We start from the raw sequence: 17116 nt of genomic DNA, 5'->3' as shown, positions 1-17116 counted from the left end.
CTTTTTGAGTGTGCCGGAAGCAAAAAATAGTGGTACTTGTGGTAGTCCTCTGCGCTTCTGCCAAAGGCTGAAGCTAGACGTCGGCTCTAATGGAAACCAAGTCTTTCGTGGTTCAAAAACGTGGAATCTCGTCTCAATCATCATTTGTCAGGACTTTTTGGGTTAAGTTCTTTAGCTTGGACATGGCATTTAATTCGTGTTGCTATTCCCGCATCCGGGGGGAGTACGTTCGATGGAATAATTTCTTAGATGTATTACCCTATCTCCAGGAGTTGGGGCCTCTTTTGACGGGCCAATGGAATCTTTATGCCCAAAATCCTGATGCTTTCGGCCGGCAGATCCATGAATTTTTTGCGGCAGTGGCCCCCAGGCAACGTTTTTGCCAATACTGTCTATTGACAAAACTAATCTGACGGAAAGCCTAAAAGGAGACATGTGGATTTTCTGCCAATGGCATTAGCGGAACGCATTGTAGCACGCACTGTAGCGGTACACGTGTAGTGGTTGTGCATTTGTGTAGAAAAGCGTTTTTGCTCCCATCCCGCCAATGCTATTAGAGGAAAGCTCTTTCTGTCAATGCCATTGGTGGAAAGGCTTTCCGCCAGGCTACTTTTGCAATTCGTTTTGAAGGGGGCCAAATTTATCAAAAAAGTTAGCCGGGGGGCTAGTGCTGCAAAAAATTCCAGATCCGTTACCGGCTACCATCAGCCGGCTCGACAGACGTAGAATCAACAATCAGCAATTTGAGTAAAATTATGAATATGTCACCGCTACTACGAGGGCTTGTTCATTTGTTGATTCCCTGAGCTAGAATTTAGAAAACCTCGGTTCATCCTGGCCGGGATGGGACTAAAGGAACGGGGCCTGATCGAGAAAAATTAAGAGAAATTTGTTGGATGACATCGTTATTTTGTGGCCTTTACCAAAACATATCGCTGGAATGTGTCTTGACAGTATCATTATAATTTTATGGACATTTGCTAGAACACACTGCATCGACTAAAATTGAGAATTTGACATTTTTACTTGGGCGACGACCATCTTAAATCCGATTTTGGACATTTTTCTCCTTTGTACGAATCGATACTTGACATCTACTAGGGTTCGTTGTTTGAGGTGGGCATTCGTCCTCTGTGTTGCTGCACTCTATAGGAGAGGAAAACGCTTCGAACAAAGAGTTTGGAAAATTCTAGACACATTTGCTAAAAGGTAGAATGATAATTCAATGTGAAAAAAAGTCAAATTTTCCGTTTTGGTTCATACAATGTGTTCTGACAAATGTCCACAAAATTGTAATGGTACTAGACAAAGACACATTTCAGTGGTGTGCATCGGCAAAGACCAGAGATACCACCCGCTTCGTTTTGTTGTTTTGTTGTTTCCTCATAACGCACACTTCACAGAACACAAAAGGAAACTAAAAAGAAAACTACATTTAAAATGTTTTCTAGTATATGCAACTTCATCGTAACATTCTTTTGCGATTCTTATGTACATAAAAAATTGCGACACTAGCGTTCAAAAAAAAATTTGCAACACTACAAAAACACTCATGCAACTTTTTTTTGTGTATGCAACAAATAGTTGAAAATGGATTGCAACATAGGAGCATACAGCATAGAAACCAGCATATCCGGCAACGTAAAGCACCTTTGCAACTTGAATGCGGCTTTTGACAATACAACTAGGAATCGTTGCAACAAGCCTCTCTTGTATATGTAGCAGAGTATACATGGGTTCACAACACGTCTAAGCAATCCTTGCAGAAGAAAAGAATTCCAAAATCACACTTTGTCAACATTTTGAGGCATAGATCTCGCCGCCTTCAGCTTGCTGACGTCATGTCATCCGATAATACGTATAGTTCCTTGATCCGGGTAAAATTACTCTTTTTTTGAGGGGGTAAAATTACTCTTACATGAACTATATCTGGCGTAAAAGTGTAAAACAAAGAGCACATCAGATGACACCTGCAGGTTCACCGCCGACAGGAACATGCGAGTACACATGATGTACCTACCTACCGAGAGACAGGAATAGCATGCGCCAAGTTGCTCCAAGATCTCTACGCCCTCATCGACAATCATAAGTATCCAAATTTCAGGAATCGACCTTATTGTTTTTATACGTCACAATATTTAAGCAATTCTGATGTGGCAACAGAATACCCACTATAGTATTCATTACAAAACCTCCAGACAAAAAAAAGGTGTGAAATGCAGTGTAAATGAATTTCAGAATAATTTAATATGGATCACAATCCTACAAACAAAGCAAACCACAGAGAGCATCCTTCAAAATTTTCTAGACTAAAAGGCGTCTAGATACATGTAATAGAAAGTCACTTAATATGGGACAAAGGGAGTATAAAAATCATTTGAATCAAAGAGGTCTGAAACGAAGAACATTCCGGTGGACAGAGTCAGAAAGCAAACCACACATAACATTCCATCATTTGCTGTTGACATCTGTAATCTTGGGACATCAGACAAAATAAACCTGGATCTTAAGGTGCCCATAAATTGCCCAGAAATTACTACACAAGCATGGCTGAAATGTTAGCTAAGCTGTTAAACCACATGATACCTAGTAGTAATATTTACCTATGCCGCGAGCACAGGAGGTGCAGCAATATGTAGCAGCAGAAACAAGGCCCTCTGAACAACAATCCATCAGCAGAGAGTGTGGCTGACTTGATGCAGCAACAAGAAGAACCGACTGCGGCAGTTGAGCTACCAAAACTATAAGGCTCCAGGTTCCCCTCCAGCCAAGAACTTCTGGGCCCATGCCTCGAGGTACTCCTTACCCATACTCAAGAAAAAACTTCGATGAACTTCCGACTCTGGCTTACAAAGATGAATTCCAACTGATAGTCTATCCGCAGGTGTCAATGGAATTTCCTTCAGCATGCTCCACAGAGGAGCATTCGGGTCTAACGATGTTGATGCTGTCCATATTGGTTTGGCGACACTGCCATGGATCCCTATCAAGTTACTGTTTAACACATCGGTTGTCCTGCTATGATGTGGCACAGGGGCCTGCGGTTTTGGACTTGCTTTTGCTTTGCTGACTATCTTGCACTTCTTCAAGCTGGGTTTGAGAGCAGCCATTGTGCTCTCTGCATAGGATCCAGATGGTTCAGCAGATGGTGCACTGGTGCCTGACATAACTTCGCAGGGCACTGTACCAGCACCGTTAAAAATTACAACGTCATGACAGTCATCTTCACCCTCCAAAACAACTTTGTCCAAGCCTGCTTCGTCTGGGTCTGCATGATCGACCATCAAGTTTGATGGGTCCTGAGATTCTAACTGATCATCACTTAAGTCAGCATCAGTAAACGGGACTGTCATAGAGGCACGATCAACTGGGCAATCGCCAAAGAGAGCTTGCAAATGGTCGAAGAATGGAATAGGTTTAACGAGAATAGCACGTTCTGCTAACTATAAAAGAAAACTATCCATTAGTGCACTGGGAATTTTTTTTGAAATATTATTGTCCTTTCTAGCGGTGCAATACTTACAGGTAGAGCAGACATCGTTGCAGAAGGTAGTATTAACATTCTGTTCTTCTTGTCAATCCTGCTCCCATTCTCGTTCATATAACGTGCCACAATACTCCAAACCTCCTTGAAACGCCTTAAGTGACGATGGACCTGATCAACAGTGTAAGCTGACTCGAATCTAGCATTTAGTGCAGATTGGCAATAATGGTGGTGGATCTTCTTGAATTTGGATTTAGGTGGCATCGCCTTCTTTTTCTCAAGGTACCACTCAAGTAGAAATTTTGACATTACTTTAGGCCAATTCGTAGCTCTTGACCTTTTGGTTTTCAAGTTATTCTGGTCTTCAACTAAGTCCATGGCGTGATCTGCAGGAAGTAGGTAAAGCCACATGAATTAAGGTGACTCTACTGTATTAGCGAAGCAAGATCATTAATAGGAGATAAATCATACTTTACGACCGTGTCCAAATAGTACAGATTAGAAGATATACAAGTAGCAGTAGTGGCAGCAAGTGGTGCAAACATCAACAAATAATTGCACGCCTTAATACAGCACAAGAAGAGATAAAAATAAATATTCTGCCCAAATCCATGAGGCAGAATAATCACATTATACTGGCCAGTGGCAGTTCACTTCCAATTGATCTGCAACTATGCTCACGATGTCAAGTACGGGAGGTGGTGTTGATGTGCACATCTTGAAGTTTGCAAGGAGCAGCAACAACAATCGCCTTGGCCGCCCAACAGCAGAGAAGAAGCGTCTCTCAGGGCAGGCGGCAGGGAGTCGATGTCTCTCAGCACAGTCAACTGCAGTGGGACATACTGCAGCAGTACGGAATTTCCTGCCTCCAGATGCAAGGGAGAAGCCACTTCTTCCAAAAGTAGCAGGGGCATGGGTGTGTCTTCCTCCAAAGTCAGAGGTGATGCGCAACCATGACAGCCATGGAAGCCATCAGCTTGGGCCCTCCCTGGGCTTCAGCCGTGGTCACCACCACAACTCGAGGACGAGCTGCTCAAAAAGAGGTCTGTGATGCCATGGGCGTACATCCCTATAGCGGGCGCAGCCCTAGGTATCCAAATAAGGGACGATATCCCAGTATATTCTAAATTGGTAGGCATAGATTGGATAAGAACATTCAGATATGGCTAGTCAGGAAAGTAGAGATTAGTTTCTTGGATGCCAAATTGAGTGTTACCTACTCCCTCTGGTCCATAATAAGTGTCTTCGATTTAGTACAAAGTTGTACTAAGTTTGTACTAAATCCAAGACATTTATTATGGATCAGAGGGAGTATAAAAGGCTCCCCTGTGATCGTTATGAGGCAGTCAAGAAGAATAAATCGACCTAGTTATCCTGTGAACTTCCTCCCTGCCCTTGAGGTGCAGCTACCTTCATGGAGCTGTCGCACCTCTTGGGTCCAGGGTTACCCCATACAGACCCTAGGGCCATAATCTCCCATTCCCCCCTGTCGTGAACCTAGTTCATGACAAACTACTCTAACCAATCCAGGAAGTTCTTATACTAATTTCGATCTCTCAAATCCATGAGGCAGGTCAATGTACTAAGGATGCGTTTGGTTACCAGGCCGGGTGGGTTGGGTCGGCCCGATCCTTTTTTTCTCCGTTTGGATTGCAGATAAGATTGAGCGGGGCGGCCCAGGATGGCATTTTCTTCCTAAAGAGCTGATCCGCGTGGCCCGTCGAAATTCGTGGAATCATCCGGCCCCTGGCCGCCCCGTCCCGCCCCACCCCGCACCAGAAGCAAACGCTTCCTAAACAGTTCACTTCTGGCTGATATATGAGCACTTTAATCAGTTCAGACACTTCGTATAGATTTATACCAACTTGGGCCATCATACAAGCTGATGTCTATACTTAATACTCCCTCCGTCCAGAAATAAGTGACGTGGATTTGTATAGACTCTTATGCAAATCCACGTCACTTATTTCGGGAAGGAGGGAGTAGTTATCTTACTGTGCTCAACAGGACATGGCATTACAAGCTTCACTTGGGTCCTATATGGAAAAATGGTTCTGTGAGTAAGAAATATAAAAAAATAAAATCAAAAGTCCATTCATTTTGTCATGCACATATAATCTCTTTAGTGACTGGACAAATTGTGGTGTACAAGTATGCCTCCACACTCATATCAAGATTTATATTCCATACCTTCAGAGGTTTGAAACCCATTTTGTGCAACTAAGGCTACTGTGGCCTGCTGGCCATTAAAAGTAAGCTCAGTTTGGTTCATGTCAAAGTAAAGTGTCTCGATATACAAATGTATTGAACACCCGTGGACCTTTCTTGTTCCTTCCGTTTTCCAGCTTATGTAAAGGACCATTGAGGATGGTTCGACACAGTCCTAACTAAAGTAGCTCAATAGGAACATCAAGTAAGGACATGTAAACCATACTCACCATCAATCAAAAGTGATTCAAGTTTGAACTCAAACATAAATCCAATGCAACAATGTTTCACTTTCAATCAACTAACAACAATATTTCATCGCAACATGCTTGGCACTTAGGTGTTAACAATCGTGTTACCACATCTGGTTGCAGGGCTTATCTGTTGTGACCATAAAGCACATAAGAATATTCTCTATAAGAACAAATTGGGAAAAGTACGAGTAATGCGTAGTTATCTCAATGGCTAAATAACTATTTAATACTTGTTTGAACCACATATGTCATTTTGTATTATTGTTTTCAAAGGTGCATTCAAATACACAATACACATTGTTCTATACAAAAATTATCCATTTGACAAGATGTTAGACAACATTAAAAACTGATCAAAGTTCCAATACAATAACTCGATGCAGTGTTAGGTGCATATGTTCAATTGCTTTGGACACAAAAATACAGGCACATAAATTGCACTATCAAGGAAGGCCATATTCCACCAATGACCTTGTTGAGCGTGTGTCGAAAATTATGTACAAATAGGGTTACAATTGGACTTGGATTAGTAGTTATTTGGATAGGGTAAAGTTTCAGTCGAACTCTTGTAACCTGGGCCTCTCTTAAACAGAGGCACTACTACCATGTAACCAACGACTTGCACCAGAAGGCGCAGGGAGAGGATGAGAGGTCAGATCAGCTCTGTTGTGGTGATAAAACCGGCCAATCCCGAGGCCGACGGTGTTAACTTGGGATGGGGCGCCCGTAATCGTGCTCCTGGAGATGAAGGCGTGTTCTCCGAACATAGATAACAACTCTCATGTCTGCAGTGAGTGCGGGTTTGCTCGTTTTCTAGGTCGATCCGTTCCTAACACACCTAACAGCTTTACACGAACAAATGAAAGTAAACCATGAAACTCAAACCATGCCACCAAGGCTCTCGTCGATTCATTGAAGATAATATATAAATAATGCATCTCTTGGTGCCTCTCGGTAGCTCGGAAAGGATCAAATCACCTGAGCCCTCGGCGCCTTCTTGGCCCCCGGACATCGAGTCCCGCAGCGCCGCCCAACGACCAACGGTGCGGTCGACAATCGATACGGGGAGAGGGGAGGGAGATCGCGGTGAATTGCTGCTTGCAGGTCGCGCGCCTGGGGTGAGCAGGAGGCGGTGCGTCTCCCGGCGGCGAGGTGCGCGCCGCGGCTGCGGGTTGTGTGGACTGCGATTGCGACCACGGGTTGGGGAATTTTAGGTCTGTTTCTGTTAGGCAGGGTCCACAAGGATTTAGGTGTACCGAATTTTCTGGTATTTTCCTTTTCCATTGATTTGCTGAAGGCAAAGCTTTTCAATATACTTGTGGTATGTAATCTGGCCATCGGACCTAGTTTTTTTGGGCCGACCCGAGGTACGCGAAAAAAACACGGTCCATAAGATTTGTTAGGCCATATCGTGCCGGGTGCTAAGATGAAATAAATATGGGCGACCAAAAGATGAAATAAATATGAAAAGAGATTGCAGGTGCTAAGCAAATTTTCATATGAACAAAATTTTGGGAATCAATAAACCGGTCAATCAAAGATCAAAATAGCATAAGCTATCAAGAATCAAACATAGATGCCTACGATAAATCATCTTTACAACCGATTTTTTAGTGTTCATTCGGCTGGTCTATTAACTTGGCGCACGAACGCGTACGGTGTATTTGTTTCTTTTCTTTTATTGTCTCTCTCCAAGTGACTCATACTATGTGTTTGGTTTGAGTCCAGATTTGTCAAACAAAAACGTGGCAAACCAAATAATTGGTTTTAGTTTTTGTTACAATGAATTGACCAACTTCGGATATAAATGATATTAAAATGGCTAAGAGATATTGGTTTGTCAAGTGTCTGGACTAACTAAACTTTGATTATGAAAAAAAATTGACATTATACATTTTGGGCTTTTGGTACCAAACCAAACACACCCTATCAAACATATTTAATGTTCTAGTTTGGACAGCTGTCCCACATGTTCATGTAGGTGCGGATGCCACTATGGAGATAGAGTGGTGGCTATGTGCAAATTCAGAAACTTTATGTGTAGGATAGATTTGTTACGGTAAAGGGCCACATGTCCACTCTCATTATTATAAAATTATTTTATTTTTCGCACTATGTTTATGTATAAGGGTCATAAAATGTTAGTGCTTCTATCCAAATTTTAAGGGCTTTTTGGATGCCACCCCGAGAGGTATGCCTGAGTTTTTTGGATGCCTTAAAATATTTCATAAAATGCCTGATCAGGCATGTCTCTCATTCAAGACCTTGTTTAGTTGGTACCCTGAAACCATGCCTGATCGGTATTTTTGCAGTGTTTGGCTCATATTTTGCCTGAGAAATTTACAACTGAGAGGAATGATTAGTCTTAGGAAAAAACTGAGGCATGTGGAGCAAAACTCAGGCCTCCAATTTCATAGGCCTGAGTCAGGCAGCTTTTCATAGGCACAATCTTCAGGCATTAAATCCAGGACACCAACCAAACATAACTCAGGCAGAGGCTCCGGCCAAGCAATTGGCCTCAGGGTAGCAACCAAACAGCCCCTGCGTCATGTGGGTTGGTAGATCACCAATTGGATCAACTAACCATGTGTTATACTAGTCTAGAAACATTTGTGTTTTGAAAATGTTAAATACACATTTGATTTTTGAAAGTGTTATACACATTTGCTTTTTGAAAATGTTGTACCCACTCTTTTTGCACGGCGAACTCTGCAAATGCCCCCTGCACCGAGCTGAACACCATCCACACCACCGCCAAGGTGTCGTGCGCATACAGAGAGTTCGGCTGCGACCTCCACATCGTCTACCACGAGGCCGTGAACCACATGCGGTCATGCCCGCACGTGCCCTGCTTGTGCCAGAGCCTGGCTGCGCGTTCCTGGGCACCACAGCCACCGGCGCTGCTTGACCACATAGCCGCCGCCCACAGGCTCCCCATGTTCACGATTACTCATCCTGCTACTGTCTCAGCCATCGCACACGCCATGAACCACCTGTGCTCATTCCCACACTTGCCCTGCTTGTGCCCAGAGCCTAGCTGCGTGTTCGTGGGCACCCCGTCAGCGCTGCTCGACCACATAGCCGCTACCCAAGGGTGCCCCGTGTTCCCCGTCAGCTACGACCAGCCCTGCAACCTTATCATGTCACTGTCTCAGCCATGGCACGCCATCATTGGGTAGGACGGCCGCAGCGTGTTCCTCATCTCACTGGACAAGCTCAAAAGCGACGTGGCCATGGCCGTGTCGTTGGTCTATTTCATGGGGACGGCGCCACCGAGGCTGCAAACTCATGGTGGATTTACCCAGTGGGAACAACAACATGGGGCATGCGATGACGTCCACGGTGAGAAGCAACGCGCTTGCCGGTGGTGTGCCGACGCCTTGTAGGGCCAGGGGATGTATGTGGAGGTGCCTCAAGAGCTGATGCCGCCTAGCAAAATGTTGGCGGTCAATGGCCAAATTGATGAACTTTAGTTTGTTAATGCTGCTGGCATTATATTGGCCAAGACAGCACCACATGCCGATCAGGACGAAGAAGAGACTCCCATGGCATCTCCGGGCAGGAGTCAGCGCGCGAGGGCCAAAGGTGGTAGAAAAATCACCGTAGCAGAATTAGAAGAAGCGCTCCCACCAGATGTTGCGCGGCGTCTAGATAGGTGTGGAGTCCTCCTTTTTCACCGTAGACATCGTCTTCTTCGGCGGCGGGGATGGCGCGCAGAGCAGCCTCGCATTCTTGCAACGCATGTCGAGGCTCCGAAAGAGCTCCGCCTTGCGATGGGCGCGGCACGCCGCGATTTTGGGCCGCCGCCGACGTGGGGACTCGTCACCTGCAGAGCCCCACCCGTCCTTGTCGCTGGGTTGACGAAAGCACCATTAGGAGAAAGAGGAGCGTGATGAGAGAGGTGGCCTGCATCACGAGCAGCTCCACGTACGGACATCATCTCGTAATTTTGCGCAGATGTTCGCATGTACTCTTGTCTTTACATGTGCTACCACCATAATATTTTTTTAGAATGCTTGGGCGCCTCGTGTGAGTAAGACTAGTCTTGAAACATTTACTTTTTGAAAATGTTATACACATTTACTATTTGAAAATGTTATACAAATTTGCTTTTCAAAATGTTATACACATTTGCTTTTTGAAAATGTTTTACCCACTCCTTTTGCATGACAAACTCTGCAGATGCCCCCTGCGCCGTGCTGAACGCCATCCTCGCCGCCGCCAAGGTGTCGTGCACATACCGAGAGTTCTGCTGCGGCCTCCACATCCCCGACGCAGTGAAATACCTGCGCTCATGCTCACAAGCTCCCTGCTTGTGCCCAGATCCTGGTTGCTCGTTCCTGGGCACCACAGCCGCCGGCGTTGCTCGACCACATAGCCGCCACTCACGGGTTACCGATGTTCACGATTACTCATCCTGCTACTGTCTCAGCCATCGCACACGCCAAGAACCACCTGCGCTCATTCCCGCACTCGCACTACTTGTGCCCGGAGCCTAGCTGCGCGTTCGTGGGGATCCTGCTCGACCTCATAGCTGCTACCCACGGGTGCCCCGTGTTCACCTCAGCTACAGCCAGCCCTACAACCTTATCCTGCCACTATCTCAGCCATGGCACGCCGTCCTCGGGTAGGACGACCGCATCATGTTCCTCATCTCACTGGACGCGCTCAACGGCTGCGTGGCCATGGTCGTGTCATTGTTCTGTTTCATGGGGACGGCGCCACCGGAGCCGCGGTACTGGTGCAAGCTCATGGTGGATTTACACAACATGGGGCCTGTGATGACGTTCACGGTGAGAAGCAGCACCCTTGCCGGTGGCGTGCCGATGCCTTGGGAGGGCCAGGGGATGTACTTGGAGGTGCCTCAGGAGCCAATGCCGCTAGGCGAAACGGGGAATCGTCGCCCGCAGAGCCCCACCCGTCCTTGCTGCCGGGACTGACAAAAGCAACATTTGGAGAACGAGGAGCGTGATGAGAGAGGTGGCCTGCATCACGAGCTGCTCCACGTACGGAAATCATCTCGTAATTTTGAACAGATGTTCGCATATACTCGTCTTTACATGTGCCACCACCATAATATTTTTTTAGAACGCTTGGGGGCTGCGTGTGAGTAACACTAGTCTAGAAACATTTGATTTTTGAAAATGTTATACACATTCGCTTTTTGAAAATGTTTTACCCACTCCTTTTGCACGACAAACTCTGCAGATGCCCCATGTGACGTGCTGAACGCCATCCTTGCCGCCACCAAGGTGTCGTGCACGTAGAGAGAGTTTTGTTGCGGCCTCCACATCGTCTACCACGACGCCGTGAACCACCTCCGCTCATGCCCGCATGTTCCCTGCTTGTACCCAGAGCCTGGCTGCGCGTTCCTGGGCACCACGGCCCACGGGCGCTGCTCAACCACATAACCGCTGCCCACGGGCTCCCCATGTTCACGGTTACTCGTCCTGCCACTGTCTCAGCCATAGCACATGCCGCAAACCACCTGTGCTCATGCCCGCACTTGCCCTGCTTGTGCCCAGAGCCTAGCTGCGCGTTCCGGGGCACCCCGCTGGCGCTGCTCGACCATATAGCCGCTGCCCACGGGAGCCCCATGTTCACCATCAGCTACGGCTAGCCCTCTAACCTCATCCTGCCACTGTCTCAGCCATGGCACGTCGTCGTCGGGTAGGATGACCGCAACATGTTCCTCATCTTACTTGGCTCGCTTAACAGCGGCGTGGCCATGGACGTGTCGCTGGTCTGTTTCACGGGGACGGGGCCACCGGGGCCGCAATACTGGCGCAAGCTCATGGTGGATTTACTTAGCGGGGACAACAACATGGGGCCTGTGATGACGTCCACGGTGAGAAGCAGCGCACTTGCCGGTGGTGCCGACGCCTTGGCAGGGCCAGGGGACGTACTTGGAGAGGTGCCTCGGTGTCCAAATTGATGAATTTTAATCTGTTACTGCTGTTGTCGCTGCTGGCACTGTATTGGCCAAGATAGCAGCACATGCCGATCGGGACGAAGAAGAGACTCCAATGGCATCACCGGGCAGAAGGCAGCATGCGCGGATGCGGCTTGATTACATATTTTCTTCGGCCATTTCCACGGCCTCTTCGTCTCGGGTAAGTGCCAGCATGGTGGCGGGAACCCTCATACTACATGCCCGTGGCACTTCAAGTCTCCCACGAGTTGGACGCACATCTGTCGACCCATGACACGTCAAGGGCGTCGCCGAATTTGAACAACATCCAAGCAGCTGCAGGATCAATAGCAGGAGACTATGTGACGTCGACGGTGAAAATCCCTGTAGACCATTGGGACTCTGCAGGGAAGGTGAGAACAGAATTATGATTAAGCATCGGCCTCTTGAACACTAAGCAGCCACGGGAACCCAGAGGCCAGCTGGACCTTCCCCTGATAAAGAAGCCCTTATGCCCATATTCAGGGTGGTTTTGAAGCAGCCTTACGCGAGAGCAGCGGACTCGCCGGCAGGAACATGTTGACCGGATTGAAGACGTTGCAAATAGAATGAGAACCGCCATCCCTATGGCGGGAGTTCCTGTTTTTCCAACTCCTCATCAAATCCCCGAAGCAAGGCTGGTGATGTAAATTCGTCAAAGTTGGGCTGACCTTGCGTCCCTGTGACAATGTTCCCCTCGCTGCCAACTTGGTTGGCGCGCACAGTGAGTTTGAGGGAGGGAAATGTCCCAGCCACACCGCCCGGACCACCTCATTTTCACATATGGGAGCACCATATTTGCCGTCCTCCATTGACCTAAAAGGTCTCGGATCAAAATCCCAGGATGAACCAGAATTCAAGGCAGACTGGAAAAACCAGATTCTACGCTTGTACCGATTTCTAGCTACCGTACGTGGCAACGCTTAATTTCCACCCGAAACTTCCACCAAGATTCTGTCGCGGCAGGATTCTGCGGCGTCGAAGAACTCCTCAGCCTCTAGCACGTCACAAAGCTGCTGCTGCTGCCGCCTGCTTGACGTTGGAGGGATCTATGGCGTGGTTGCTGCTCATGTTTGTTGTTACAGCAGGATCTGATTGGTGCCATGGTGCATGAAGAAGTGCCACTTACTCTAGTGGATTCATTCAAAAGAAAAAACTTACTGATCTAGTGGAAAATCCTAGATTCGCCACTGATGAGTTTCTACTCCTTCAATTCTAGTGCACCTGCATGATATGTTATACCCATTTCCTTTCTCGAAAATGTTACACCCACTTTTTTTTTAAAACACATTATTGATCCACATTTGTTTTTTTTAATGTTATACCCACTTTTAATAGAACAACCTTTTGGTGGGGTTGTAGAGTTGTATATGTGGACATCAGGACATGACTCTATACCTGATCACTGGCCTATACCTTTGGGATCCCAACCTACTCAGGCGATGAGAAAAACCTTTGTGCTTTCTCTTAATGGTTTATGCTTTGTTGCACCGATGTTCAGGTGGTCATTGGAAGGTTTCAAGCTGATGAGAAAAAGGAGCTCGGGCAGGCTGTTACCAATGAGACTCTAGGTGCTATGAATGGAACCCATGGCGGGCAAGGAATGGCGCCAAACTAGACTGCCATTTGCTTATTCAACACCCGCAACATTAGCCGAATATTCACTTTTTTTTTAATATTCACATTTCGGGGCTCGATTATTATCGTCTAATTAGTTCTCATGTAATTCCGGTCCGCTATAATGTTAGGTTTTCACTCCTAGCTCCATATTGCTTCATTTTTTCGCTCCTAGCTCCATATTTTAATTTTACACACATGCACGAACAAAAAGTGCAAGCTGGGCCGGGAGAGTATTTTGATAAAGAACATATTCTATTGTATTTCCTCTAGTTTTACACACATGCATGAATCATCAATGTATTTTTCTGACGTGGCTTAATTACCTATTTGTCGGTGTTAGAGCTAGGTAGGGAGTTAACAAACAAATGCTTACCTCATATTGGTTACTGAAGCAACGCAGAGCTCATCGTCTGTGGATATTTCGCATAAAGACTACGATTAGCTATCCCAATTTCTCATTTGAAGAACTTTGAATATAGAAGTTCAGATGTAGTTGTATGTACGTTATACCAAGAAAAAACAAAAATGTTATGCCCATTTTCCTTTTTCCAAAATGTTATGCCTATTTATTTTAAAAAAATGTTATACCCATTTATTTTCAAAAATGTTATACCCATTGTAAGAGAGCTGCCACCTCCTCCGGGGGTGGTAGATTTGTGTGGGCATGAATCTACCCCTGGTGGACCCCTTCTAGACTTTGTTCGATGGGCCCTTAATTTGCAACCTTCCGTGTTGCGGAGGCCGAGCACAAGCACATCCGCGTACATTGTGGTATGGATCCGCTGCTCGTCGGCCACTATGTGTGCCACCGCTGCAAGAAGTGGTACCAAAGGTGGGAGGCGCTCTACGGGCACCAGTCGAACCACCACGGGAAGAAGGAATACTACTTGCCCCGCCTCACCCTCTCCTCTGTCTCCGGCGGCGGCGGCTGCTGGGACGAGCCGCCGAGGTACCAGCCATGGCACGTGAAGTCGGCGCACGAGCTGGACGAGACCCGCTGCAGACGTGCTTCGAGTGCGCCATCTGCGGCAGCAGCTTCCGCACACCAAAGGCCGCCCTCAGGCACATGGCGCGCTCCCACCGCGGCGTCGAGGCCGCCGCTCCCCGCGGCGCTCGTGGTGCTCCGTCACGCGTGCAAGCGGTGAGGGGAGCGGTTCCTGACGTGGCGGGCGCTCGCAGGCCACCTGCCCAACCATAATGGGAAGTTGGGGTGCGCCTGGCTCTCCAAGCGGCGGGGGCAGTGCACGGCGCGCGACGGCGGTTGGGGCGGGGCAGCGCTCGGCGGCCGCGTGGGTGGCATGGACGGCGCTCGGGCGGGGATGGCGCGCGAGGAGAACTGCGTCGCACGAGAAGAATCCATGGAGAATGTTCACGCGATATAATTTCCGATATATTAAACACCAACAAAGGGGATTAACATAAGTAGTGTCATTTTGCACCACATAAGACCAAGAAAAACAACAAACTTGCAGATGACGACGAAGACAGCCACTATAGCCTGATGGCGGCCAAGTGAGAAATCTGGTGCACAACCATATCAACAGTCTTCAGGGGCTTCCCGCGTGTGCCAACCGTAGAGCCGGCGGCTCTCCCAGCGATAGCACTTGAGGTTTAGGACAATTGGGTTGTAGATCTGAGGATCATCGATAATGGCGTTCTCATCTGTCATCGGTGAATCAACTCGGATGGACGAGAATCATCGTCTTCTACTTGTTCATCGTCTTGCCTTGAATCCATGATGCAAAAGAAACACCAACTAGAATAATACTCATCCCCAACAATATCTTGCTCCAAAGGATAAAGGATAAGGTTGCTATATATCTTGTAGAATTCTTCCTGAAGATAAGCTTCTCTGCTAAATGGAAGCAAACAACAATAGCAGTACCTTCATCCACACAGATAACTAGATGGAGCTCAGCTGTAACCGAAGAGGAACCGAGGTCCAACGCAACCAAGCTTGGAATCCGACTCTGGGAAAGATTCACGAGCAGCTTCACCGGGCGCCACAACACAGCATCACCACGCTCGGTCAACAGGCGAAACAACGGCAACCACTCCACCACAGTATCTCCAAAAACTGACGAGATTGAAGATCATGGAGATGCAAAGACACCAAAGAAAAATAAAGGGGGAGGGCAGATCTGACACCAAACCGTGCTGCCACCGGAGCTCCGATCCGGCGACCGCCAGACAGCTGACGGCATGGCGCCACACCTATCTACCGCCCCCCCCCCCCGCAGACTGACAGCAAGCAACCAAGAGGAACCAGAGAGTTCGGGAGAGAGGAAGAGCGGTGAAAGTCCTACTAAATTCAGTCATACTTTGCTACCTAAACTGCCGTTCTAGGGACGCATGGAGACCTTATAAATCCGGGCGGTATGAATCGTAGCAAAATCATGTAGTCCCTCCGTTTCATTTTAAGTGATTCAAATTTGTCCAAATATACATGTATGTACATTTAAATGGCGTCTGGATACATGTAATAAAAAAGTCAGTTAATATGAGACGGAAAGAATATAAAAAATTTACTACAGTGTTCGTGTAAATTCACGGAAGGACTTCCGCAAAAATAAAATCACGAAAAGACAAACTAGAGCCGTTGTCGTTTTTTTATACTCAAGTGGATGGTTTGACTTCATGGGCCGGAGAAGAAACTAAACGAAAAACATGCAAAGCCAAGAAAATAAAAACATCTCCCCTTTGTTTGTTCACAATTGAGAATGTTCCATCTGCAAATTAGTATATGCAAGCGAGGAAACTATATACTATGGAGAGTATACAAGAACTCAAACCGAAGAGTCGAAGACATCGATCGGCAAAACAAAAAGTTTTGAGTTCGATCAGCTTCCAATATCTAGTTTCTATTGTACGATTTGACGAGCACAACGGAGCTACTCCGTATCGATTAGTACTATACGCATGGGCCGGGCCGGGCCGGGCTAGCTAGCTGAGAAGTGCAGTGGGCCTGGCCGGGCTAGGCAGCTAGCAGTAGAAGCGCAGGGCGGCGGCGGCGGAGACGGGGGTGGCGTGGTTGTGGACGCCGTCGTAGGTGGTGACGACGAATCGCGGGTCGTCGCGGTCCCTCTCGACGCGCTTCTTCACGCCGCAGCGCTCCGCCGAGCAGCGGTAGTAGTTCCGCGGGTTCGGGCTGTTCTTCACCGCCTTCTTCCCGTACTTCCGCCACTTGAACCCGTCCTCCAGGATCTCCACCTCCTCCGACCGGGTCCTGAACCCGATCCTCCCGCCCCCGATCGCCCTTGCCTTCTTCTTGCTATTAGCTCGCGTCTTCTTCTCCTCCTCCTCCTCGCCGCCATGATGATCGCCGGCGCCGGGTAAGAAGACCGGTGGAGTCGCCGAGTACTCGAGATCGGAAGGGTAGCGGTGCTGATAGTACTCCTGGAGCGGGGACGTGAAATCACCATGGGCGTAGGCGGAGCTGAAGAGATCGGCTTCGGGGATCAGTCCCAACGAAGCCGCCATTACTATTGCTAGTTGCACCACTAGCTAAGGCTGCTAAGCTAGTTGCTAATTGTCCTTGTGAACTTAATAAATCTTTTGCCGTCACAGCTTTGCCATTTATACATCCGGTAGACCGGTGCT

At 47.6% G+C, this 17116-nt stretch overlaps 2 protein-coding genes across 3 annotated transcripts; both read right to left on the bottom strand.

Annotated features, from left to right (window-relative positions):
- Positions 1 to 2351: 2351 nt before the first annotated feature.
- On the bottom strand, positions 2352 to 7171 carry LOC100835534. 2 transcript variants are annotated; one of them, XM_010233336.3, is made up of 3 exons: positions 6925 to 7171; positions 3524 to 3870; positions 2352 to 3311 (listed from the first exon to the last, which is right to left on the bottom strand). In XM_010233336.3, the coding sequence occupies exons 1-3, from the start codon at positions 6956 to 6958 to the stop codon at positions 2742 to 2744; spliced, it is 951 nt and encodes a 316-aa protein (XP_010231638.1). In that variant the 5' UTR covers positions 6959 to 7171; the 3' UTR covers positions 2352 to 2741. The 2 variants fall into 2 exon arrangements, with proteins under 2 accessions (XP_010231638.1, XP_003568793.1); XM_003568745.4 differs by having other exon boundaries at positions 2352 to 3443; positions 6925 to 7168.
- Positions 7172 to 16195: 9024 nt separating this feature from the next.
- Positions 16196 to 17081, bottom strand: LOC100835222 (probable WRKY transcription factor 50). Its single transcript, XM_010233335.3, has one exon. It carries the CDS (start codon positions 16994 to 16996, stop codon positions 16499 to 16501), a length of 498 nt encoding a protein of 165 aa, XP_010231637.1. The 5' UTR covers positions 16997 to 17081; the 3' UTR covers positions 16196 to 16498.
- Between the last annotated feature and the right edge of the window lie 35 nt (positions 17082 to 17116).

This window comes from Brachypodium distachyon, chromosome 2 (genome assembly GCF_000005505.3).
Source record: "Brachypodium distachyon strain Bd21 chromosome 2, Brachypodium_distachyon_v3.0, whole genome shotgun sequence".
In the NCBI taxonomy this organism is placed as follows: domain Eukaryota; kingdom Viridiplantae; phylum Streptophyta; class Magnoliopsida; order Poales; family Poaceae; genus Brachypodium; species Brachypodium distachyon.
This window is presented reverse-complemented; position numbering and strand designations above follow the sequence as displayed.

What these genes read in the sequence shown, in the direction of transcription:
- LOC100835534 (XM_003568745.4), bottom strand. Translation starts at nt 6,958, where the DNA reads ATGTCCGGGGGCCAAGAAGGCGCCGAGGGCTCAG. An exon ending in AGAAGGCGCCGAGGGCTCAG is followed by an intron (nt 3,871 to 6,924) that starts GTGATTTGATCC and finishes TACTTCCTGCAG; the next exon opens with ATCACGCCATGGACTTAGTT. An exon ending in CAACGATGTCTGCTCTACCT is followed by an intron (nt 3,444 to 3,523) that starts GTAAGTATTGCA and finishes TTTCTTTTATAG; the next exon opens with TTAGCAGAACGTGCTATTCT.
- LOC100835222 (XM_010233335.3), bottom strand. Translation starts at nt 16,996, where the DNA reads ATGGCGGCTTCGTTGGGACTGATCCCCGAAGCCGATCTCTTCAGCTCC.